This window comes from Monodelphis domestica, chromosome 5, assembly GCF_027887165.1.
Source record: "Monodelphis domestica isolate mMonDom1 chromosome 5, mMonDom1.pri, whole genome shotgun sequence".
Lineage (NCBI taxonomy): Eukaryota > Metazoa > Chordata > Mammalia > Didelphimorphia > Didelphidae > Monodelphis > Monodelphis domestica.
This window is the reverse complement of record NC_077231.1, coordinates 107,557,829-107,584,077: the sequence shown is the minus strand read 5'-3', so window position 1 is coordinate 107,584,077 and position 26,249 is coordinate 107,557,829. Positions and strand designations below refer to the sequence as shown.

At 38.3% G+C, this 26,249-nt stretch overlaps 2 protein-coding genes across 4 annotated transcripts in view; one reads left to right on the top strand and one right to left on the bottom strand.

Annotated features, from left to right (window-relative positions):
- ANKRD16 (ankyrin repeat domain 16) overlaps positions 1–1,719 on the bottom strand; it is a 31,233-nt gene extending 29,514 nt beyond the window's left edge. The window contains exon 1 of one of the 2 annotated variants that reach the window (XM_056799030.1): positions 661–1,719. In XM_056799030.1, the coding sequence (XP_056655008.1) occupies positions 661–1,019 (359 nt within the window). In that variant the 5' untranslated portion in view covers positions 1,020–1,719. The remainder of the gene's footprint in view (positions 1–660) is intronic. The other variant, XM_001374519.4, reaches the window with a different exon arrangement.
- Positions 1,720–2,882: 1,163 nt separating this feature from the next.
- The window catches only part of FBH1 (F-box DNA helicase 1), an 81,825-nt gene continuing 58,458 nt past the window's right edge, over positions 2,883–26,249 (top strand). The window contains exons 1-5 of one of the 2 annotated variants that reach the window (XM_056799028.1): positions 2,883–3,109; positions 15,525–15,683; positions 21,671–22,245; positions 23,850–23,980; positions 25,372–25,507. In XM_056799028.1, coding sequence (XP_056655006.1) covers position 3,109; positions 15,525–15,683; positions 21,671–22,245; positions 23,850–23,980; positions 25,372–25,507 — 1,002 coding nt within the window. In that variant the 5' untranslated portion in view covers positions 2,883–3,108. The remainder of the gene's footprint in view (positions 3,110–15,524; positions 15,684–21,670; positions 22,246–23,849; positions 23,981–25,371; positions 25,508–26,249) is intronic. The other variant, XM_056799029.1, reaches the window with a different exon arrangement.

Sequence of the window (26,249 nt, the reverse complement as noted above, 5' to 3'; positions counted from 1 at the left end):
GTTTGTTGGTTTTGGTTTTGGAGAAATGGAAATGGAAATTGAATAAATGAATGCAATTAATAAGGGGGTTGTTTGATCAGAAGAACCCAGAGAAATTTACATGCTTCGAGGTTTGCAAAGCGCTTTCCTCCTTGAAAGCATAGACAGTCTAGGTATTCTTCAGAAAGGGAGACAACAGGGTTTGAGAGGTTAAGTGATTACCTCTTGATCAGTTAATAAGGTGGGATTTGAACTGAGGCATCAAAATGGGAATAATAATTATAGTGCCTACCAGAATACCTGCTTGTTGTACAAGGCAAATGAGATCGCTTATTTAAAAGGAATACAATGGAAATGTCAGTTACTTTCAGTATTATGTTCTGGGAATGACAAACAGATTTTAAACTCTCTAAGGAGGAGAGAAGTAAATGCCTTGTATTTTTCTTTTACGTTTCCCATCAACTTTGCCTACATAATACACCAAGTAGGCACCCCAAAGCAGTCATTTATTTGTCCTGTTTACTTGCCAGCTGACTGACTGCATTTTTAGGAGGTTGCTGGAGGGGATTTACTTTTTAAACATTCTTTTAATTTAATCCAGCGATCAACCAGTAGTCCCAGAGGATATAATAAGGAGGGTCGCCACAGCTTATTTTCAAGATCCAGAACCTCCCCACCTACCAGTCGCCCTTCTTCAGGCAGTCCACAGTCGCCCCTCTTTTCAGGAGATACAGCACGCAGTCCCGGTGCCCCTGGGACGCCGCCTCATGCAGCGGACGCTTGTAGTCCCGGTTCGGGGCCTCGATGTCCAGCTCCCAAGCTTCAGCCAGGTAGGCCAGAATGTCCCGATGCCCGTGTCGGGCTGCAGAATGGAGCAGGGTGTCGCCTCCCCTGCGGGGACACGCCGTCTTCACCTGCCAGCTGCAGCTGGGCTCGGTTCTCTCAAGTTCCTCTTGCAGGGGTCTTAGTCGCCCCTCCTGAACCAGCCTGAAGAGCCGCTCCTGCGGCTGAGCGTCCCCCCCACGTCGGCTGTAGGCCATGATCGCTCGGGATGGGACTCTGGGGGAACAGTGCAAGGAGAGGAAGGAGGGTTCCCTGCGGGGAAGACCCGCCTCCCCGCCTGGCCGGCTCCGTACATCCTTTGCCTGAGCCCGGAGAAGGCGAAGGGAGACGGCGGGAGGCGCCCAGACCCTTTCTTCCCTCCGGCCTCATTATTACACTGACTTTGGCCTGGGCCTCCGCTCCCCGAAGGCCGATTCTGGGAAGCGGGGGTAGAACTGGTGGATTGGAGAGCTCTAACGCTTCCTCCTCGGTTCAGTTTCCACCATCTCCCGGGATGTGCATGGTGTCCCCGGAGGCTTAGCGCTGTCCGAGCTTAAAACAGCACTGAAGCTTTTGGGGCCACCTCACCGGGGGTCTGTGCCCGTGCACAGCAGTGGGAGCGGGGGGGATGGCACTGGGGGTGTGTGGGGGAAGCAAGGGTGGGGCAGGATTCGTAGGAGCCCAGAGCTAGAGCGGGAAAGGACTTCGAAGGCCTTCTAGACCGACCTCCTCGATTTACAGACTCGGCAAAAGATGCTGGGGGAGGGGCTAAGAGACCAGATGGAGATCAGAATTCCGTACCTTGTTACTGGGTAGAATGGATAGCGTATTTCTTGTCCTCTTAGTGGGTGAGAGAGAAGGATGTGGAACTGGGAATTAAAAATAATAATAATAAAAGAATTCTATGCGTTTATACCAGGTAGCTCTTGGATTTTTCTAAAGTCTCCAGAGAGGGAGCTATTACTGATAAAGGTATTCAGTAAATGCTAAAAAAGCTCAATGCGTCAAAGGCTAGTGTGAGAGCTCCCTCCATCGAAGCAGAACGCAATCCCTCAGTAATTTATGGCATTATAAAAGTACATCATCTAAGGTTTAGGAAGCAATAGCAGAACTAAGAAGCATTAGATCGGGGCAGCTAGGTGGCTCAGTGGATTGAGAGTCAGACTCAGAGATAGAGAAGGACCTGGATTCAAATTTTACTTCAGGCTCTTCCTAGCTGTGGGACCCGAGGCAAGTCACTTAACCCCCATTGCCTAGGTCTTACCACTTCTGTCTTGGAGTTAATATCCAGTATTGATTTTAAGATGGAAGCTGAGGGTTTTTGATTAAAATAAAAAAAGGCATTGGCTGCTTTAAACATTAAAACATTGGATGATTTAAACCTAGGTCTTCATTTTAAGTCGATAATATTAATTAATAGCAATAAATTAATATAAATGATATTAAGCAATCATTTAATAAGTTTCTTTTTTTATTGGAATCTATAATTCATTCTTCTGCTACCAATTTTGGATCCTAATTTCCTCATGTGTGAAATTTGGGGTTGAATTTTAATGCCTCCCTTGCTAAAATATCTAGCTCCTTCTTGCCCCCCCCCCCCCCCATGGAGTTTGAAATATCTGGGTTCAAGTCCTCAAAATTTATTAGCTCAATGACACTCCACTCCCATCACATTAGGCTGGGAACCCCTAGGGCACAAGGGCTGTTTTTATTTTTATTTTTGCCTTTCTTTGTATTATAGTGCCTGGCATGTAGTAGGTGCTTCATAAATGCTAGTTGATTGACCCTGGGTAAGTGACTTTTTTTTTGTACTTGAGTGTCCTCATTTATAACACAAGAGGTTTGGACAGATGGCCTCGGAGATCCCTTCCAGGTCTAGATTTAAGATACTACGATCTGGGCCTGCAAGCCCTCAACCAGCCATCGTTCCTCTACAAAAGAACATTCTTTTTTTCGCCTCTAAGATCAGAAAGGAGAAATAAGATGAAGGAAAAGCAGAGGCTTGTCATTAGGTGGCAGTCTGTATCGGCCTTTCTACTGGTCTAGAGGGCAGTCAATTACCTTCACAGGGCGGGTTTGATGCTCGAGCCGGGGATGAGGGGTGGGACTTGAGGGAGGAAGTCAAAGGAATTCTGAGCCCTACTTTGTAGCGGTTTGGGAAGATAGGAACGAGGCCGGAAGGAGCGGAAGGAGCGAAGGGGCGGAAGGGGCGAATGGGCGGAAGGGGCTAAGGGGCGGGGCTGTTGGAGGAGGAGGAGGAGGAGGCCGCCTCTGCGCGACGGTAGCAGCTCCACTCCGAAATATCCGAGTACGTGAGAGCGGGTTCTTTGCGGGTGCGGGCGGGGCCTGGGGCTGGGGAGAGAAGTGGAGGGGGTGGTCAAGCCCACCTGTTTGGCAGATTTAAGATCTGAACACGGCCGCCGGGGTGCGGGTGCCGTGGATGCGTTTGTTTATTTTATCTGAGAGCTGTGTGACCTTAGATGAGTCACATACCCTTTATGGGCCTGTTTTCTTATCTGTAAAATGAGGGGTTTAGATTAGAGCTCAAAGGAATTAAAACCCCTTTCATTTCTAATGTTACGCGATTTTTTTTAAAGACTAGATTCGGGGGAAAGAAAATGGAGCTATTTTGGAGAAAGTGAGGGGGAGGGGCGAGGAGAGGGGGTGGGACTAGAAGAAAAAAGGGGAGGGGTGAAGCGAGGGAAAGGGGAAGGAGGGAGGGAGAGATAGATGGATGGATGGATGGATGGATGGATGGCTTGAGGTAATGGCAGTCACCACGAACATTTATTAAGCGCTTATAGTGTTCTGGACATTGTGCAAGGCTCTGGGAATACGTATACTATAAAAATAAAATCCTTGCCCTCAAGATGCTTTCGTTCTAATGGGGAAAGAGGATCTACCAAAGGGAGCTTAAAAACGCGTGTGAGGAGGGAGCTGAAGCTCCTTAAGGGGTTCGGCCTGGAAAGAAAATGAAGGTTGGCAGACGTAGGCCCCTCCCCAAAATGGAGGCACAGGAGGATGGCGGGCTTGGCGAGGGCGGGTGGATGAGGAGGCCGCCGGGGCTGAGGGAAGCGCAGGATGAGACTGTAGCCGAGGCTGTGCTGTCGAGATCGAAAAAGCAAAAGCCCGTTCTGGAGGAGCAGAACGGATGAGAAGACAAAACCCCACCATCTGTTGGAGAGAAACGTCTAATGTACCGAAGTAGCCATTCTGCCCGAGTCGTCTTCGTTATCATTGTGGGGGTGTCTACTGCCTGTGCTTCTGCTCTCCCCGGCCAGGGGACTTTCTCATAGCTTCCCTTTCTTCCATTTCTCCTTGGAGAGGGAGGGAGGGGGAGAGGGCCATTGAGAACAGGTTGCTAAGGTCGGGGAGACACCCCCAAATAACTTCTCAACGTTAGATAAAGGAAGTGGGGGAAATCAAGGATTAGGAAGGCCCCAGTTAAGTTTGTCAGTTTCCATGTTTTGAATCCGGTTGGTGCTTTTTCCTTTTAATCATCTTAGTGAAAAAACTCCTCTGCCTCCTTTTTCAAAAACCTTGAAGTAATATCCATTGCTTACAAAAAGGAATACAAAAGCTTCAGCCTGGCATTCAAGCTGATTTGCTATCTGGGTCTAATTTGTCTTTCTAGTTTTTTTCTCCCTAAATATTCTTTTTTCAAAGACTGGAGTCTTCACTATTTTTGCCCCCCTCTCACCGTGCCTTTAAACCTATACTGACCCCTTCCTGGAAGGACCTTTCTTCCCATTTTGGCTATTAACATCCATTCTCTCCTTGGAGCCCTAATCCAGGTGCTCTTTCTTCTCTCACCATTTTACCTTCTTTTTCCTCCTATTCTTCACTGCACACTTGGTAATCGTTTAACCGGTATTTATTAAGTACTTAACTCTGTACCAGGCTCTGTTGGAAATACAAAAGAAAAGTAAAAGCAGTGTTTGACTTCAAGGAGCTTATGTTCTGATAGGGAAGAAAATCCCCCCCCCCCCAATCTCTTATGCCCTTTCCCCATTAGAATATAAACTCAATGGTAGGAGCTTTTAAAATTTCCCTTTCTTATATTTACTCCCAACATTTAGTATACTGCCTGGCACATAGTAAAGGCTTAATAAATGCTTGTTATGGACTGTCTAGAAGGTTCTTAGCTGGAAGATATTTCGCAGAAGGCAGCATTTGAGCTGAAGCTGGAATATACAATTGAATATACATGAGTATACTATAGTTTGAATTGAGAAGGGAGAGTGTCCTAGGCATGGGAGGCACAAAATACAAAACCACAGAAAAAGGAGGAATTGTGTGTTTTTGGAATAGACAGGTCAGTGTAGCTTTAGAATGTGTATAGGGAAATAATATGTAAGAAAAGAAGACCGGAAAGATAGGAAAAGACCAAATTGAGATGACAAATGCCCAAAGAAGGAGTTTATAATTTGATCTGGAAGGCTTATTGAATTGAGGGATAAGGCAATGCAGGCAGACTTGTACTTTAGGAAAAATCACTTTGGTAGTTGTGTGAAGGATGGATTAAAGTTGGGAGAGAATTGAGGCAGGGAGACTTACTGGTGGTTTTTGCATTAGTTGAGGGTGGAGGAATAGAAGTTGAGAATTGAAGATTTATCCAGGAGATTTGTTGGAGATAGAAAATTTGGCAACTGATTAGCTAGATTTGGTGAGTGAGTGAATCTGAGTGACTGGGAGAATGATGGTGTCTTCCACAGGATAGGAAGTTTGTAAGAAGGGTGGTTTGAAGGGAGGGATAAGATGAGTTCTTCAATCTAGTTCAGAATGGTAGTTGATTATGATAGACTGGAGCTCAAGAGAGAAGCTGTGGCTGGATGAGTTGACCTGGGAGGCAGAGCTAGGTAGCAAAGTAGGTGTAAGACCTGGACATGGAGACTAGAAGACCTGGGTTCAAATCCCACTTCAGATAACTTTAGTTTTGTAAGTCTGGGCCAGTCACTTCAGTCTCTCTGAGTCTTGGTTTCCCTTTTCTGTTAAAGGGGATAATAATAACACTTGTCATGAGGATCAAATGAGAATATGTACAAATGTTAAAGAGCTATATAAATACTAGCTATTGTCTGCATAGAGGGGATAACTGGGAAAGCATTGGAATCAGTGCTTGAAGTGTGAGCATAAAGAATACTGATCTAGGAGTCAGGAGACATAGGTTTCACCAACAACTAGCTGTGTGATTGTGGTAGAATCACTTCTCTATTAAACTTAATGTTTTTAGGGGGATAATTATAGCTTGCCCTGTCCGCTTCACAGATTTATGAGGCACAAACAAGATAATACATAAAGAAGTAAAGTTCTGTATAAATAGGTTATTACTATTACTACCATTGTAAAGAGCCAATATAAAGTAAGTAATCATAGGGGCTTTTTGGATGGGATTTTTTTAGATAATCTAATCTGATTTGGGGCAGCAAAGTGACACACAGTACAGAGTACCAGGCCTGAAGTCAGGAAGATTACTCTTCCTGAGTTCAAATCTAGCCTCAGACACTTAGTAACTGTGTGACCCTGGCCAAGTCACTTAGCTCTGTTTGCCTCAGTACTTTATCTGTAAAATGATGCGGAGAAGGAAATGGCAGACCACTCTAGTATCTTTGTCAAGAAAACTCCAAATGGTGATCATGAAGTATTGGACAAAACTGAAAAAGAACAATCGGATCCTCTCCTTTTGTAGATAAGAAACTCAGAGGGGAAGTGACTTGGCTGAGATTGTAGTTAGCGGCAGAGCTGGTACTCCATATTCTCAGTCTAGTTCTTCCAGTTTTGCCCCAGAAATTTTTTGAGGATAGGTTTTTTTCCTGTAAATAGTCTCCATCCCCAGATTTCTTGTGTTGTTTCCTTATAGTACTTAAAAACCCCACCTTTTGACATTATCTGGTCCTGGTCCTCGGGCATATTTGACCTGTACTCCAGGTGCCACATTAAAACTTTGTTCATTTGTATATAGACATTTCCCTCAATGAACTGTTTTCTGCTTTCTGGGGTAACTAGCTAATCTGTTGAACTAATTTATGCAAATGTGTTAATTCATGCAATTTAATAAATATTGTGATGAGTAAGTCACTTCTTGGCACTAGGAGACATGCAAAGATGAATAAAATTTTAAAAGTCTAACATAAATATGAATTTGTATTGTTGGTATCAGTAACTTTGAGATAGGGAGTTAAGATTGGACTTGTGATTTTATTGAACTTCTTTTACCAGAACATTCTCTGCAGCTTAAGAGTCTTGGACAATTGCCCTGATGGGTTAAATGACTTACCTAAGGCTATGTGACCAGTGTATCAGAGATGGAACATTGTGTACTTCTTGGCTTGAGTCAGGTTCACTTACTACTAATAAAACAGAATATGGTGAAACTGTGAATTAAGAGGCATGAAAATCTGGGTTCTGGACTTGGATCTGCCACTAACTGGCCAGGTGACATTGTTATATTACTATTGCTTTGGAACATATTTTCCTTATCTATAAATAAAAGAAGATTTAAAAGAGTTTAAAATTTATTTCTTAAAAGTCCATTCCAATTTTAACCTTTTATAATTTTACTTTATATAAATTATACCTTCAAACAGTTTATAATCTAGTAAAAAAAAAAGACAAGATGTATTCAAATAACTAATGAAAGGAAGAATTTGAAAATTCAGTGAAAGGTACAGAGTGCTTTGGAAATTTAGAAGAAAGAGAAATTGCTTTTTTTGTTGTTTTTTAAATCTTTACGTTCTGTCTTATTCATTCTAAGGCAGAAGAGTAGTAAGGGCTAGGCAATAGGGGTTAAATGATTTGACCAGAGTCACAGAGCTAGGAAGTGTCTGAGATCAGATTTGAACCCAGGAACTTTCTAGGCCTGGCTATCAATCCACAGAGCTACTTACCTGTCCCTGAGAAATTGCTTTTTGCAAGGTTTCATTGTGGAAGTCAAGTTTGAGTTGGCCCTTGAAAGATGGCCTATTAATTGGAAAGACAGAGTGGAGGTTTTTTGGGGCAGGGGAGTGAGGAGGAAGACATACACTTCAAGGGAACAAGATGATCTAAGATAGGAATGCATAGGGTATGGTCAGAGAGCAGTAAATTGTCCACTGGGTGTATATATAGGAGAGAATGGGGGTTAAGGTCTTTTCATCAGGAATTATGAACATTCTATTAAAGATGTATTTTCAAAATATTTTCTCAAGTTTCTCAAAAACAATTTTTAACATTTGTTTTTTTAAATTTTGAGTTCCAAATTCCCTCCCTCATTCCCTTGTCCCTTCTTTGAGAAGTTAAGCAATTTGATATAGATTATACATGTTCAGGCATTCCAAACATACCTACATATTGGCTATATTGTAAAAGAAAATACCAAAAAACTATCACAATAAGAAAAATAAAGTAAAAGAAGAATGCTTTGATCTGTATTCAGATTCCATCGATTCTTTCACTGGAGGTGGATAGCATTTTTCACCATAAATCCTTTGAAATTTTCTTGGATCATTGTATTTCTGACAGTTGTTAATTATAATTAGTTATTAACAGTAGTTAAGCCATTCACAGTTGATCACATTCAGTATTGCTATTACTGTGTACAATGTTCACCTGGTTCTGTTCACATTGCATCAGTTCATATAAATCTTTCCAGGTTTTCTGAAAGCATCTTGACTCTTCATTTCAACGCAATAGTATCCCATCACAATCTCAAACCACAACTTTTTCAGGCATTCTTCAGTTGATGAACCTGCCCTTGATTTCTAATTCTTTGCCAGCACAAAAAGAACTGCTGTAAATATTTTTTGTACACATAGTTCCATTTCAGTTACTTTGATCTCTGGGATATAGGCCTAGTAGTGGTATTAATAGGTCAAAGGATATACAAAGTTTTATAGCCCTTTTTGCATATTCCAAATTGCTCTCCCAAATGGTTGGATCAGTTACAATACCACCAACAGTGCGTTACTGTCCCAATTTTCCTATATCTCTTCCAATGTGTCATTTTCCTTTTGACATATTAGCCAATCTGATAGGTGTGAGGTGGTCATCAGAGCTATTGTGATTTATATACTTGATAATTTTTTCATATGACTATAGTTAGCTTTGCTTTCTTCATCTGAAAATTGCCTTCCTGTTCATGTCCTTTTTGAACATTGGGGAATGACTTCGATTCCTAAAGTTTGACTATTCTTTGTATATTTGAGAAATGAGGTCTTTATCAGATACCTGCTGTAACCCCTCCCCCCATGTCCTGCTTTTTTTTTTTACTACATTTGTTTTGTTTGTGGAACCCCTTTTTAATTTCATGTGATCAAAAATTATTCTATTTGCATCCTGTGATGTCCTTTTATCTCTTATTCAGTCATAAATTCTTCCTTATCCATAGATTTGACAGGCACACTATTCTGTGTTCCCCTAATTTGTTTGTGGCAGCACGTTTATATCTAAATCAGATACTCAATTTGACCTTATTTTAGTATATGGTATGATACATTGCTTTATACCTAATTTCTGCCAAACTGCTTTCCAATTTTTCAAGCTATTTTTGTAAAATAGTGAGTTCTTGTCTGAGAAGTTTAGGTCTTTGTGTTTATCAAAAACTAGATTACTATAGTCATTTACTACTGTGTATTGTGTATCAAATCTATTCCACTTATTTACCACTTTATTTTTTAGTCAGTACCAGATTGTTTTGATGATTACCACATTGTTACACAATTTAAGACGAGGTATGCCTAAGGCCACCTTCTGTTCACATTTTTGCTCTTCAAGATGAATTGTTATTTTTTTCTAGCTCTATAAAGGGATTTTTGGTAGTTTGGTATAGAATTGCACAAATTAATTTAGATAGAATTGTCATTTTTGTTATCTGACTTTATTTGTGTGGGAAAATGTTTTTTAATTGTGTTCATATAGTTCTTGGGTTTGTTTTGACAGGTAGACTCCTAAGCATTTTCTATTGTCTACAGTTATTTTAATGGAATTTCTCTTTCTATCTTTTATTGCTGGACTTTGTTGGTAATACATAGAAATTCTGATGATTTATTTATGTAGATTTATTTTATATCCAGCAACTTTGAAATTTTTTATTATTTCAACTTGTTTTTTATGGTTCTTTAGGATTCTCTAAGTATACCATCATATCATCTGCAAAGAGTTTTAATTTTGTTTCCTTATTGTCTATTTTAATTCCTTCCATTTCCTTTTCTTATTGCTGTAGCTAGCATTTCTAATACAATATTGAATAATGATGGTAACAATAGGCATTCTTGCTTCATTCCCTGGTTTATTGGGAAGATTTCTAGCTTATCTTTGTTACAGGTAATGGTTACTGATGGTTTTAGAAAGATGACTACTTGTCATTTTAAGGAAAGCTCCATTGATTCTTATGCTTTTTAATGTTTTTAATACTGTTTTTGTCAAAAAGTTTTTCTGCATCTATGGAGATAATTCTATGATTTCTTTTGGTTTTGTTATTGATATAGTCAGTTATGCTAATAGTCTTACTAATATTGAAGTAGCCCTTCAATCCTGGTATAAACTCTACTTGGTCATTATGTATGATCTTTGTCATAAATTGCTGTAATCTCTTAGTTTTTATTTAGGACTTTTGCATCAATATTCATTAGTTAAATCATTTTATAGTTTTATTTCTCTGTTTTTGCTCTTCCTGGTTTAGGTTTTACCACCATATTTGTGTCATAAAAAGAATTTAGTAAAACACCTTCATTGCTTATTTTTCCAAATAGTTCATATAGGATTGGAATTAGTTGATCTTTAAATGTTTAGTGGAATTCACTAGTGAATCCATTTGGTCCTGGTGATTTTTTTCTTAGGGAGCTCACTGAAGCAAACTGAAGGTTTGTCTGATTTATTTTTCTAAGATATGATTATGTAAGTATTCTAGTTCTTATTCTATCAATATGGGCAATTTTTATTTTCACAAATAATCATCCATTTCCCTTAGATTGTTAAATTTATTGGCATATAATTGGGCGAAATAACACCTAATGATAACTTTAGTTTTTTCTTTGGTTGTAAATTCACTCTTCATTTTTGGTACTGGTGATTTAGGTTTTTTCTTTCTTTTTTAATCAAATGAACTGATGGTTTATCTATTTTATTCCCCCTTCACCCTGAAAAAATCAACTTCTTGTGTCTTGTTTACTAGTTTAGTGGTTTTCTTACTTTTAATTTTATTAATTTGTCTTTGATTTTTTTAGGATCCAATTTTGTGCTTATTTGAGAAGTTTTCATTTGTTCTTTTTCTAGTTTTTTCATTTCATGTCCCATTAATAGCTCTATTCTTTTTATTATTTTATTTATATATGCAATTAGAAATATAAATTTCCCTTTACATACTGCTTTGGCTGCAACCCATAAATGTTGGTATATTGTCTTCTTATTGTCATTCTCTTTAATGAAATTATTGATTCTATGATTTGTTCTTGGAACCACTATTTTTTAGAATAGTTTACTAAATTTGAAAATGTATTTCCATGATAAAAAATTTTATTGCATTTTCATCCTTCAGAATTCTCCCAGATCATTGTATTTTTGAGAGTAGCCAAGTCTTTCACAGTTGATCATTTCACAGTATTTTCCTAGTTCTGTTCATTTCATTCTGCAGTACTTCATGCAAGTCTTTCCAGTTCTTTCTGAAATTATTCTGTTCATCATTCCTTATGATGGATATTCCCTCAATTTCCAATCTTTGCCACCAGAAAAAGAGCTGCTACAAATATTTTTTTACAAGTAGATCTTTCCTCCTCCATCCCCCCCCCCCCTTTTTAAAAAATCTCTTTGCAATATAGACCTAGTAGTGGTATTACTGGATCAAAGAGTATGCAGTTTTATAGCCCTTTGGGCATAGTTCCAAACTGCCCTTCATATTGGTTCATTCAGTTCACAACTCCACCAACAATGTATTAGTGGCCTAATTTTGCTATATTTCCAGATTTTTCTGAACTCATCCTACTTGTCATTTTTTAATGGCACTATAGTATTCCATTACTGTTGAGGCCAGGTCTACAAACAGCTTGTGGGTCCTTGAACCAGGGTGAGAGAAATGGTTTTGGGGATTACAGGAGGAACAACATTCCCCCCCACCTTATTTCCCCCCCCCCCCCCCCCCCATGCTCCGACTTACAGATCAGACTTGCAGATGTTAACTTGCTGGGCAGTAACAAATTATTGATTTGGAGTGTACAGTTTATAGGGGAAATGATGTAGGCTAAAGTATTAGGTAAGGTTTTTGCAGGAATAATGATTGGCAATGATTTACAAGATGGGTAGGATAATAAATCACACGTCAGCATATCAATGTATGATCCAATGCTGTATGTTCTTCTTACAGAACTTTTATATTATTATTTTCTTGGCTGGACATCTAGTATTTGGGGAGAGGGAAAGTTTGCTTTTCTCATGCTGGGGAGTAGACTACATGCTTTGTGATTTCTAGCTGATGGCCCTGATTTTATTGGGGCCTGCTCTCACAACTGGGGGCTACACGTTACAATCCTATATCACTACTTGTTCAGCCATTCCCTAGTTGGTGTGCATTTTTCAGTTTCCAGTTTTTTGCCACTACAAAAATAGAAATTTTTGTACAAGTTAAGTTCTTTTCTCTATCTTGGATCTCTTTGGGATACAGACTTAGTAGTGGTATTGCTGGGTCAAAGGATAACAGTTTTTTAGTAGTAATGGTTCCAAATTGATCTCCAAAGTAGTTGGATTAGTTTATAACTCCACCAATAGTGTATTAGTATCCCAATTTTCCCATATCCTCTTTAATATTTATCATTTTCTTTTTTTTGTCATATTAGCCAGTTTGATAGGCATGAAGTGGTACCTGAGAGTGGTTTTAATTTGCATTTCTCTAATTAATAGTGATTGGGAGCAATTTTTCATATGACTAAAGATAGTTTTAATTTCTTCATCTGAGAATTGCCTGTTCATATCCTTTGATTATTTGGCAATTGGGGAATGCTTTTTATTCCTATAAATTTGACTCTGTTTTCTAAATTTATATTTGAGAATGAGGCTTTTTTCCAGAGAAAATTAGTATAAAAATTTCAAACTATTCCATGTTCTCCTAATTTGTTTATGGTATTACCCATTATTTCTAAATCATGTATCCATTTGACTTTGTGTTAGTATATGTTAACTTTGGTGTGTGCCTAGTTGCTGTCATATTATTTTTTAGTTTTCCCAACAGTTTGTCAAATAATGAGTTTTTCTTTCAAAAGCTTGGATCTTTGGGCTTGTTAAACACTAAGTTAATGTGATCAGTTACTACTATATGTTGAGTCTAATCTATTCCATTGATCCACTACTCTTGTTTCTTAGCTAGTACAACATTGTTTTAATGGTTTCTACTTGATAATACAGTTTAAGATCTGGTATAGCTAAGCTACCTTTCTTCATTTGTTTTTTCATTAATTCCCCTGATATTCTTGACCTTTTGTTCTTCCAGATGAATTTTATTATTTTCCCCATCCCCATGAAATATTATTTGGATTACTTTGATTGGTATGGCACTGAGTAGGCAAATTAATTTTGGTAGGATTGTCATTCTTATTATGTTGAATTGGCCTATTTGTGAGCAATTGATGTCTTTCAAGTTGTTTAGTTCTGAGTTTATTTTTGTGAAAAGTGTTTTGTAATGATCCCGAGTTTGTCTTTGCAGGTATACTCTGGATTCACTTTATTATTTGAATTTATATGCTCACCTACTAGCACGACCCCTGACATAACCAAGTTTTTTTTCTTTTAAACCCTTACCTTCTGTCTTGGAGTCAATACTGTGTATTGGCTTCAAGGCAGAAGAGTGATAAGGGCTAGGCAGTGGGGGTTAAGTGACTTGCCTAGGGCCACACAGCTGGGAAGTGTCTGAGGCCAGATTTGAACCTAGGACCTCCTGTCTCTAGGCCTAGCTCTCAATCCACTGAGCTACCCATCTGCCCCCATAACTAAGTTTTGACCTTTTTTTTTTTGATATCATGATATTTCATAATTTCAAGCTTTTTTATTGTCAAAAAGATTTTTCTTATGTGTTACAGAGAAAGTTTTGTATAGTTTCCCTATTACATTCTAGGCTACTTTTCTCCCCTTTAGTTCTGCATTTAGCTTATTATCTGTATGCCTAGATCAAGATATGTATATTTCTTAATGTGAATGAATTAGTATTGTATAGTATTTATTATTTTTTGGCAACTGTAGTAATCTGTTAGAAGTTGTGTTCCTTTTTTCTTTGGATTCTTAAAAGCAGAGAATTAAAATTTTAGAGCTAAAAGGAATCTTGAACATAATCTGGTTATTCATTTGATAAATCTCATATTTCTGCTTTAATAAATTTACATTTGTTTTAACCAAATTTGTAGATAACAAAGTCAGTGTAATACAGTAGAAAGAACACTGGATTTGGAATCAGAGAACCTAGATTTAAAGTATACCTATATCAGTAACTGTATGACCTTGGAAAAGTCACTTAATCTCTTTGGGTCAGGAGTGGTGTTTATAGAATCATTTGATCAGAGATCTAGAGCTGTAAGGGCAAAGGTTATCTAGTTTAACTCCTTTGTGTTTTAAGAAGACAGGATTTTAACCAGGGAAAAAATAGAAGACATTTTAGGTATAGGAACAAGACATTATTTGCCAGTAATATAACATTGTGACAAAGTCAGCTGTCTTCATTTTGCCGTCTCTGAGCTCGCTCACTCTCTCTCTTTTTTAACCCTAACTTTCTTTTTTTTTTAATTTAAATTTTATTTTGTCAATTTCAAACATTCCTTAGTTACAAGAATCATATTCTTTTCCTCCCTCCCCTCCCACCACCCTTCCCATAGCTGATGTGCAATTCCACTGGGTTTTACATGTGACACTATTTCCATGCTGTTGATGTTTGCACTAGGATGATCATTTAGAGTCTACATCCCCAATCATATCCTCTTGATCTATGTAGTCAAGCAGTTGTTTTTCTTCGTTATTTCTACTCCCACAGTTTTTCCTCTGAATGTGGATAGTGTTCTTTCTCATGATCCTTCTGGGTTGTTCAGGATCACTGCATTGCCACGAATGGAGAAGTCCATTACCTTCGATTGTACCACAGTGTATCAGTCTCTGTGTACAATGTTCTCCTGGTTCTGCTCCTCTCACTCTGCATCACTTCCTGGAGGTTGTTCCAGTCTCCATGGAATTTCTCCACTTCATTATTATTCCTTTCAGCACAATAGTATTCCATCACCAACATATACCACAATTTGTTCAGCCATTCCCCACTTGAAAGGCATCCCCTCATTTTCCAATTTTTGGCCATCACAAAGAGCGCAGCTATGAATATTCTTGAACATGTCTTTTTCCTTATTATCTCTTTGTAACCCTAACTTTCTGTCTTAGAATCAACACCAAGTATTGGTTCCAAGCAGTAAGGGCTAGGTAATGGGGGTTAAGTGACTTGCCCAGGATCACATAGCTAGGAAGTGTCTGAGGCCAGGTTTGAACCTAGGACCTTTCAATCCATGAATGAGCCACCCAGCTTCCCTCTGAGCTCTTTCTTGAAGTGCTAAGGAAGTGATGCTTAGGAACAAACTGGTCAAAAGATGGGTACCTGGGAAAAAAAAGGAAAAGGGATAAACCAGACAAATAGCTACTGGATAACTGAGATTTGATTGTTTTTCCTGGCTAGTTTGCTAGTTAGTGATAACTAATAAATTTACCAATTCTTTTTTTATCATTGCTCTCAGTGAGACCATTTAAACGGATACAACTCACAGCCTTTGACTGCCAACACTTAGCCCAAAGCAGGGAGGGCTCATTTTCTCTGACCCAGCCCTTAAGCCGAAGGTGGACAAATAGAGATCTGAACAGGAGACTCACTCCTAAAATAAAGAGAGGAAACAGAGGTATGTTTTTATTTTTTAAAAACTAAGAGGTTGTAAGAGAAATCTCATTTAATTTTAATGCCATAGGAGAGCATACATCAGTTTCATTATTCTTTCAGGATTGAAATAGGTGGGTTAAATAAGGATTCAAACTAAATATATATAACAAAAGAACAGATTTATTTAACTAAATGGAGAAGGGAATATCTAACTTACACCCAAATCAGAGACTAAAACCCTAACAACCTTTTATATCTATTCTAAACTAAACTTTCAGCTTACTCCTGCTAAAATCCCTTACAACAGGATGAAACCCTAGAATACTTTTTGTTGTATTTGGCCTCACCACTTGGGTCACAGCAAAGACTTAGGTTTAGGAATTTACATGAAATAGGTACTTGGGAAATTGATATAAACAAGAGCTTTAGGATTCTTCAGTGTAGTAAGCAGGCAAAATAAAGGATATGAACATCCTTTATGGCAATATAAATGGACAGAGGTTTGTCAGCATGAGGAGGGGGGAGCATGATATGTGTCAGGGAGGAAACGTTCAAAGTTGGAGTTCAGGTGGCAAAAGTATGGGTTTGGTTGGGAACAAATAATTGGTACCAGGTGTTAGAGTGGCATTTCTTCCCCCCACCCCCTTTTAAACATTATTTTATTTGGTCATTTTCAAACATTATTCCTTGGACACAAAGATCATTTTCTTTTCCTCCCCCCCCACCCCTCCCCTAGCTGACACGCGATTCCACTGGGTATCACATGTCCCCTTGATTCAAACCCATTTCCATAGACATGTCCCCTCAAACCCTGTAGTCAAGCAGTTTCTTTTCATTGGTGTTTTTACTTCCACCGTTTGTCCTCTGCTTGTGGATAGTGTTTTTTTTCCTATATCCCTGTAGAATGTTCAGGGACATTGCATTGACACTAATGGAGAAGTCCATTACCTTCGATTGTACCACAGTGTATCAGTCTCTGTGTACAATGTTTTCCTGGTTCTGCTCCTTTCACTCTGCATCACTTCCTGGAGGTTGTTCCAGTCTCCATGGAATTCCTCCAGTTTATTATTCCTTTGAGCACAATAGTATTCCATCACCAACATATATCACAATTTGTTCAGCCATTCCCCAAATGAAGGGCATTCCCTCATTTTCCAATCTTTGGTCACCACAAAGAGCACAACTAGAGTGGCATTTCAAATCAGACCCAGATGTGCTAGCATATTGGAATCCTATCATTATAATAGCAACTAATAAAAAGTTTACAATAACCATATTCTTTCCTCTTCTTTGTCTGCTAGATCATCAAGTATGATCCATTCATTTTTTTTCATTCACACAGCAACTAATTTAATTTAATTCAGGCCCATAATAACACCTCATGGTTATGTTCTCTGCAACCTTTTTTTATCTCATCCTTTCAGTCTTTTCTGTATATTAAAGCCATTTAATCTTAAAATAATAATTTCATCATATTATTTTATTGTTCAAGAGTCATTCCTCATCCTGGCGATAATAACCTAGCTGTACTCAACTATCCTGCTTTAATTTTTTGCTATTCTTGAACATGTGGTATAATGAAGAGATAACTGGGTTTGAATTTTGCCTCTTCTTCTATACTTTGTGACCTTGGGCGAATCCTTATTTGATTCTAAATTTCATCATCTATAATAGCAAGTATAACATATAATGTTGAGACAGTTAGGTGGGGCAGTAGAGAGAGCACTGAATTTAGAGTCAGGAAAGCCCTGAGTTCAAGTGTTGCCTCAGAAACTTATTAGCTGTTTGACACTGGGCAAGTAAGTCATTTAACTTTTGCCTCAGTTTCCTTAAGAGCATCTATCTCATAGAATTGTGAGAATCAAATAAGGCAGTATATAAGCTCTTTTTAAACTTTGAAGTACTGTCTAAATGCTAGGTATTGAAATGAGTCAGTAAGCATTTAGTAAGTGTATAGGCACTGTGCCAAGTAAGCTTCAGGGGTCCAAAGAAAGACAGAAGACAGCCCCTGCCTCTGAGAAGCTTCCAGGATGATGGGAGGAGCAGCATGAAACAGCTGTGTACAAATGAGATTGGGGAGTCTCAGAGAGAGGAGAGAGCTCCCTATTGACCTTGCTTTCTACAGTTGGGCTCTCAATGCTATGCTTGTCCATTCTGTTTGTGGTTGTCAGTAGGTTAATGTCTGTTAGAGTCCTACAGGCCCAAAATGTTAGGGAAAGCATCCCTTTAATGAGCTGCAGTGTTAAGAATAACAAATTAAAACAGTGGAAGTCAGTTCAGTTTAAGACTCTATTGCAAGCAGTGGAGAAGATGGGGAAGGAGAGTCAGAAAAGGGGACCTGACATACAACTTGGATATACACGCTAATATACAATAAAACTCATGGAAAGGCAGTGCTGCATTGAGGAGCCTAGACTCCTGAGTCCATTCAACAAAAAGGGGATGTGCTCCAAAGTACCCTTCTGAGAGTGGAGTTCTTATACTAGGATTTTATTTTATTTACTTAAATTTCTATTGTCATGCAAAACACACTTCTATATTGATCATTGTTGTAAGAGCAAACCCACACATGACCAAAATCCCAGTATAAGACCAAAGATATTGATGTGAAAGACAACTCCAATGGTTCTTTCTCTGGAGGTGGATAGCATTCCTAGTCATAAGTCTTTACGGATCATCCCAGATCATTGCATTGCTGAGAGTAGCCAAGTTTTCACAAATAATCATCATCCATTATTGATGTTATTGTGTACAGTGTTCTCCCAGTTCTTCTTATTTTGCTCTGTGTTAGTTCCCACAGATCTTTGCAGCTTTTATGAAATCATCTTGTTTATCATTTCTTATAGAACAATAGTATTCCATTACCAACATGTACCACAATTTGTTCAGAGCCATTCTCCAATTGATGGACATCTCCTCAATTTCCAATTCTTTGCCACCACAAAAAGAGCCGCTATAAATATTTTTGTATACATAGGTTCTTCCCCCTCCCCCTTTAAATTATCTCTTTGGGATATTGAAATCACTTTAAAAGACTGATATATATTAATTTAAGGTTGCCAAGGAATTCACTTATGTAATTCCAAAATGAAACACGCAAGTCAGCTGCCAAATTTTTATGGTGTTTTAATTACAAACAGGAGGAAGAAAGTATTAGAGGGTGGGAGGGAGAGAGAGAGAGAGACAGAGAGAGAGAGGGAGGGGGAGAGAGAGAGAGAGAGACGGAGAGAGAGAGACAGAGACAGAGGGAGAGAGAAAAGAAGGGAGAAAAGCAAAGAAGTTTAACCCAGACCCACTCTGGCTCAGGCTGAGCCAAAGCGGGCTTTAAGGTCTTGGATAGCCAAGGCAGGGAAAGGGATCAATCCTTATCACTCATGTGACCAATCTGAAGGAAAACAGTCCGCAGGGCTCTTCCAACTCCAAGCACCAGTCTCCCACTCACTCTAGCCCTCCTCACAGGAAGTCCTGAGAACTCCAGAGGCTGTTTTTTACCTCACTTCCTGTGTCTCACCTGTGCCAATGGTGGCTCTAGCTTGACCCAGGACTGCCCAGAGGTCTGTCCTTTTTGCACATGTCTGTTGAAGGCCATATTCTCAAATAATTAAATCTTGAGTTTGCTGCAGCCCTTCCTAATCTTGTTACCTTGAGTAGGGTGGAGATTGTAGTTTCCAAGACCTGATTCTGTTATTCCAAGTATCTCTATTGTTATTGATCAGAAAATAGCTAAATCCAATGGTCTGAATAGGGTGGAGTAGTTTTGAAATTCACAATATAGACCCAGTAATGGCATTAGCAGATCATTTTATAGGCCTTTGAGTGTAGTTCCAAATTGTCTTTCAGAATGGTTGGATCAGTTCCAAGTTCTGAAGTTCCGTTATAGTGGTGACTGCTAGGTCATGTGGGATCCTGACTTGTTCTTCTGCACTTGAATTCTTTCTGGTTACTTGCAGTATTTTTTTATTTGACTTGGAAACTTTGGATTTTAACTGTGATATTCCCAAGAGTTTTCCTTGTGGTATTTCTTTCAAGAGGTGACATGGGGAGTTTCATTTTCTTTTTTCTGTCCTGTGATTCCAGTATCTGGGCAGTTTTACAGGGATATCTAGCTTCTAGCTCTTGGCATTCATATAGTCTAATGATTCCTTAATTTAAAAAACCATAATCCCTTTTCTAGATCATTTGTTTTTGGTATGAGATAACCTTACACTTCTGCATTTTCAGTTTTTTTTAACTTTTTAAAAAAAAATTCTACTTTTTGCTTCAGTGGCATCATTGACTTCTCTTTGGTCCATTCTGATTTTTAGGGAGTTTGATGCTTGGGCAAGATAATTCTATGTCCAGTTCTTTCTTCCATAGTTATCATTTCTTTCCCCATTTTTCCTTAAGTACTTTTATTTCATTTATAAAAACATTTTAAACTCTTAAAATTTATGTTTCATTTCTTTCAAGATTCTAGTTGACTTTGTGCCCCAAGCTATGTTTTTCTCTGAGGCTTTGTTTGTAGATATTTTGGAGTCATTCTCTTCTGATTTTGTGTCTTGAGCTTTCCTGCTACCATAATAGCTCTTCATGGAAAAATTCTTTTTTTATTTGCTTATTCTTCTACCTGCTTCCCAACTTTAGACTTGATGTTAAGGCTGGACTTTGTAGTACTGCTGTGTGGAGAGTCTGGGCTGGTTCTCTTGCTGCTTTCTTTGGAGTATTGAATATTGTGTTATTCTAGAATTGATTGGTGCCCCCCTATTCTTCCCCCCTCTTAGTCTGAGCTCTGCAGTTTCTTGACTTGGGTTTAGGTCTGTACAATAGTAGATTGCTGCTGGACTCTGTATCAACCAGTTAGAAGTTTAATTGGATCTGTGTGGTAGAATTAATTATAGGCTCTCCTTTGGCCTGGAATTCCTGCTCTCCTGGGCTGAATGATAGATGCAAGCCTCTACTCTGATCCTGGAGTATGAGTCACACTGATGGTGCTGGTGCTGCTACTGCTGCCATCTTTCAAACCTAGCTCAGGGCCTCCCTATCTGAGAATCCCATTCTCCTTCACCGGTCTCCTCAGTCTGCCCTGAATCTGTGATCTAGAACTGAGTAATGGAGGTCAAAATTGCTGTTTGGCATCTGTCTCTGCTCCCCAGTGTCCATAAAGTCTCTCTGTGTGCTGAGTTTGCTGAACAAATGAGATTCATGGGGCCTTTTTTTCTGTATTTTCCCATCAGGATTCAGTTTATTGCATGTTTTTCTGAATTTGTTTAGAGTTGTTTTGTGGAGGGGAACTCCCACCCTGGTTCCTATCACTCCTCCATCTTGGTTTAACCTCCACCTCTTCATTATATCTTAATTTTTCCCATGATTAACAAAGAGCCAGAGTGCTTCTCTGAATCCTAGTGCCTAGATCTTTTCTTCATAGAGACTCCTTTAAGATGTGAATTCCTTTTAATAGGAATAAGTCAGGAAGGACTTAGATTTTGACCTAGGATAAGGTGAATGCATATAGCTTTTAATCTATGAATGTGACTGACCATGTATTTAATTTTTTTTTTCTCTTCAGCACTCAAGTGCTTAGTTTGCATCTTGTTATTCAGCCCTTATTTAAATGTTCCTTAGTATGATACAGTATTTAGTACCAAATAACACATAGTGTTTCCTCACTTGCTTATATCTCAGGTCTAGTAAGTCCTCCTTAAGGACTGTTTAATTTTTATCTTTTTATTCCCAGGACATAGGAGAGCACTTTATTGACTGACTTAAAAAATACTTGTTGTTTGACTGACCAACTAACTGTCTAGATCTGTTTACATCTCAAAATATGTCCATTTGAAGTTAAATGTAAATGGCATATGGATTTACTATTTAGCATAGTCAATCATTTCTAATCTTTCCTTTAATCCACTCCCTGGATAACTAGGAGTTAATTTGTGTAGTTAAAATGCACTAAATGCTTATAGGTGTTCTAGAAGTAGGATGATAGTCATCATTCATTTAATTTCTTTCTTCCTTGGTTTCTCCATGCAGCACTGAGGTTTCAGAGACGGATCACTGATTTCTTCCCAGTTAGTCAACGATCATGCACCAATGACATGGCCCAAAGTGGCTCCACTGACGAAAATAATACTGCTGCTGATGAAATGGCCTTTGCTTGTGCTTTGCCTCAAGAACATGAAGGGGAATCTAAAGTAGAATCTTTGGGATCTGTTGCAACTTCCAGGAAGCGATGTCTCTCCTTTGACCAGGAAGGAAATGAAGTTACAGAAAGAAGCCAGTGTGGTAGTGTTGCTAAGAAAAACCTTACGGAGCAATTACCTGTGTCATCCACAGATCTTGAGGAAGTGAAATGGGAAGTGAATTGTTTCTTCCAGGTCCCAAAGGACCCCAAACAGAATAAGCAGGAAGATGAAGAAAATGGCCCTGAACCTGACCCTTATTATGGCCTTCTTGGAAACTTGCCCAGTCAAGAGCCTCAGTGCCACATTTGTAGTCTTCCCAGTGAAGTCCTGAGACACATCTTTGGTTTTATCCCTATGGAAGATCTCTATAGGAACCTAAGCCTGGTGTGCCACCTTTGGAGGGAGATTATCAGCGACCCACTGGTAAGCAGAGTGCTTGCTGTAGATTTGAAATGAAAGAAACTTTTCCTTAAAAAGCAAGTCCTTTTTCCATTGGTTGTATTTCAGATAGCAACCTTGATATTAGATTTATGCTTTTCCTTTTTATTATTTATGTATTATTATTGTGTATTATTCCCCTCTCTTTGGGAAATATTTTTTAAAAATATTTTATTTCCCCAATTACATGTAATAGCAATTTTTAACATATGTTTTCTGAAATTATACCTCCTTCCCTTCTCTCCCCCCTCCCTGAGATAGTAAGTAATTTGATTTGGGCTATAATGTATGATTGTGTAAAACATTTTCATGTTGGTCATGTTGTAAAAGAATACCTACAATAAAACCAAAACCCCCCAAAACACAAAAAAAAGGAAAGTAAAAAGTAGTATACTTCCATCTGTATTCAGACTCTTATCAGTTCTTTCTCTGGAGGTGGGTAGCATTATTTGTCATAAGACCTTTAGGGGGCATTTTTTGAGATTGATGTCATCCCATATTACCCCACAAAAAAATTTGCAGATACTATTGTGTGATTCAGCATACTGATCTCAAGGAAAATTAATCTAACCTAGTAGCAATTTTCTTACATTGGTGGTAGATATCCATCTTGTGACTTTGTATTCTGTTGGAATAATTTGATTATTCTTGTCTGACCTCTGAGAAAGGCTTGTAGGATATTTTGCGAAGTTTATATTTCATGTATGCCATGGGGTTAGATCCAAAACAAAAATTATACCTAACTTCATATATGTAGAAATTTGAAAGTTAAGGAATAGGGTGCAAAATGGACTAAAGTGAACAGTGAATTGTTTTAAAACACAAAGGATTTATGGGGAAATTGCTTGGCTTTAAGACTTCTGAGGAACAGAACTTTTGCCATCCTTAAACTTTTGACTTTTTGTTAGTTATTTCTAGCTCAAAATATTAGAATTATTTAGTATTATGTTTCCTTGACTCCTAAATCTGGTAGTACTTTTAATTGGTGTTAATTATGTAATTGATCAGGAAAGAATGGCCTGATGAGATATTTCTTCATTTGACTCTGATGACTTTTTCAGAGGATACTCATGTTTTGCCATGTACCTCTTAAAATGTAGCTTATAACTAACACTTTCTAGCTTTTGATAGACATTTTCATGAATGAAGTTAATGGTACAAATGCTAATGCAGAAATATGTTTTGCATGACTGCACATATGGATATAATTTCTCATCTTCTCAATGAGAGGAGAGAAAATTGAGGGAGGGAGAGAATTTGGAACCGAAAATATGAATACATTTTTTAAGAAGAAAAACAATGCTTTTCTCACACAATATTTTATTTTTAGAAACTTTCTTGTCATTCATTTTATCTTTGTTGGTAGTCCCCAGGAGACTTAAGTTCATTTCTCCATTTTATAGATGAGAAACCCAAGATTATACAGGAAATTAGTGGGAATAATACGAGGGCTATAATCAAGACTTCTGACTTTTTGGTTTCTGGAGAAGTCATTCTCTCTATTTGTGGCTTGAGCTCTAGGTAATCTATTCTTTTCAATGTGCTGAACTCAGAGCTCTTTTGTTACCTTTAAAATCTCCATCCCACAGTTTATTCCTTGGAAGAAGCTGTACCATCGTTATGTGATGAATGAGGAACGAGCTATCAGTGAAGTGGAAAGTATCCTTTTGAACTATGCCATAACAAAGGAAGAGAACCTGTGTTTGTTGAATCTCATACGGTGAGTATGGGATCTTAGACAAGTCTATTCATCCACAAAGTCACACCAACAAAATACAAAAAATCCTACAAACTGAAGAAGTGTATTCTCTCTTTCAGTCCTCTTCCCTTTTAAGCTATATATTTTAAGATATATATTACAAAGTATATTAGAGGAATACTTCAGTCCGAAGACTTTTCCAGAATTACCTGACTGAAGAAACTTTGCTATTAATTAGTATCATAGTCAAAGAACTTTTTAATATTTCCTTTTAAAGTTTGACCCATTTCTTTTTTTTAAATAAAATTTTATTGGTACATTTTGTTCTTACATTGCAAAAATTTATCCCAGTATTTCTCCCCCTCACTTCCAAAGAGCCATTCTCTAGAACTGTAACAGTTAAATTAGTTTCTCTACTAAAAAGTATTATATTTTTATGAGGTTTATTAAAGATTATTAGAAATCAAGGATACAAAATAATAAACCATGTGCCATGTTGATTTAGCAAAATTCAGAACCCCTGCACTTAGTTTACTCACTACATCCTTGCAATCTCTGAGTACAGGAAGAGGCTGAAGTAGGCATTACAGCCAATTTATATACAAATTGTGTTCTTACACTCAGGTGAGGACTCAGGTGAGATTATAGGGAATTCTGGGAAGTACCAAGGACTTCTGGGGATTGAAGTCTGGGGTTCAAGTCTCCATTTTTACAGAACAAAGATTTAAAAAAAAATATTTTTTAAACCCTTACCTTCTGCCTTGGAATCAATACCGTGTATTGGTTCCAAGGCAAAAGAATGGTAAGGGCTAGGCAATGAGGGTTAAGTGACTTGCCCAGAGTCACACAGCTGGGATGTATCTGAGGCCAGATTTGAATCTAGGACCTCCCATCTCTAGGCCTGGCTCTCCATCCACTGAGCTACCCAGCTACACCCATTTTTTTTTTAAAGAAAGGGAGAAGAGGAAAAGAATCAGTAAAATTAATTTATGCAAGTTGCCAGCTTCTGCAGAGTAGTGAGGTGGTCTATTAGCTCCTAGCTCTTGGGGGCCATACTTATTTTTTCTAACCCATTTCTAAAATGAAGCCAAAAGTTCAGAGAGTATCTCTGTTTGCTCAAAGATAGGAGTAGGTTAGTGACTTTCCAAGAGAGTCTCCCTTTTCCCTCTGACTGGAATACTATAATGATTTGGACTAAGAAAATAAAGAAGTCTTTGAGAATATTAAAAGTTATAACTTCAAAATGCCTTGTATGAGAGAGGTTTGTAAGGACAGGACAGATTTCTGTCCCTTTGACTTTTTCTAAGCAAAGTACTTAGATTTAATTGAAAATTTACTAGCAGCCTTATGCTTTTTCCACAGGCATTTATGACCACCTCCCACGTTAACCCTGTTTTGTGATTGTCCTACAGATACACAGTCAGTACTAAGTATGTGCAGCATGTCCATCCTGAGGAAGCGAGGTGCTGTTTGAAGGATCATCCTCTCTTCCCTCAGGCAGAGGCGTGCCTTCTTCATAAGATGCTTGATCTGTACAGTGCACCTGGGGTATGTAGGAGGACTTGGGGAAAGAAGGCATTGTTATCTCTGAAGGAGAAGACTATATATATTGAGGAAAGAGTTCTGCTTGGAACACTTTGTATTGTAGTTCTTTCTCAAGTTTCATAATTCTTTGCTACTGTAATCTAGCAGTTGATTCTTTCCAGGTCCCAGTGAAGCAGTGGAAGTCTAATAGACTCTTCTAATAGTGTCTTAGTATGCTGGAATCTCTTCTGTAACACCTCTGACAGATACTCATCTAACCTCTGCTCAAATGCTTGATTTTGTAGTTGTAGAGAGCTCATTATGCCATGGGGCAGTTTAATTGTTTGAAAGCTCCAGTTGTTTGGAAGGGCCAATTCCAATTTTGCTGCTTGCCACTGAAGACGTTTAGGGCTACATTTGAGAGAGAATGTGAAAGAATTTCCAGAGATAAAGCACATCAGAAGAAAAAAAATTTTTTGACTAGTTTGAATTGGGAAAAGACCTTTCAATCCCCTAGTTTTTGTTGTTCAGTCATTTCAGACGGATCTAACTCTGTGACCTTATTTGGGGTTTTCTTGACAAAGGTACTGGAGAGATTTGCTATTTTCCTCTCCTGTCTATTTTACAAATGAAAAACTTGTCAATCTCTAGTACTCAGAGTTAATGGAGTTGGTTGATACTTTACAGATAATCTATCTTCTGTGTGATAACTGAATAAATCACTTAATCTTTCCTGGCCTTCACTTTTTCATCTGTTAAATGAAAA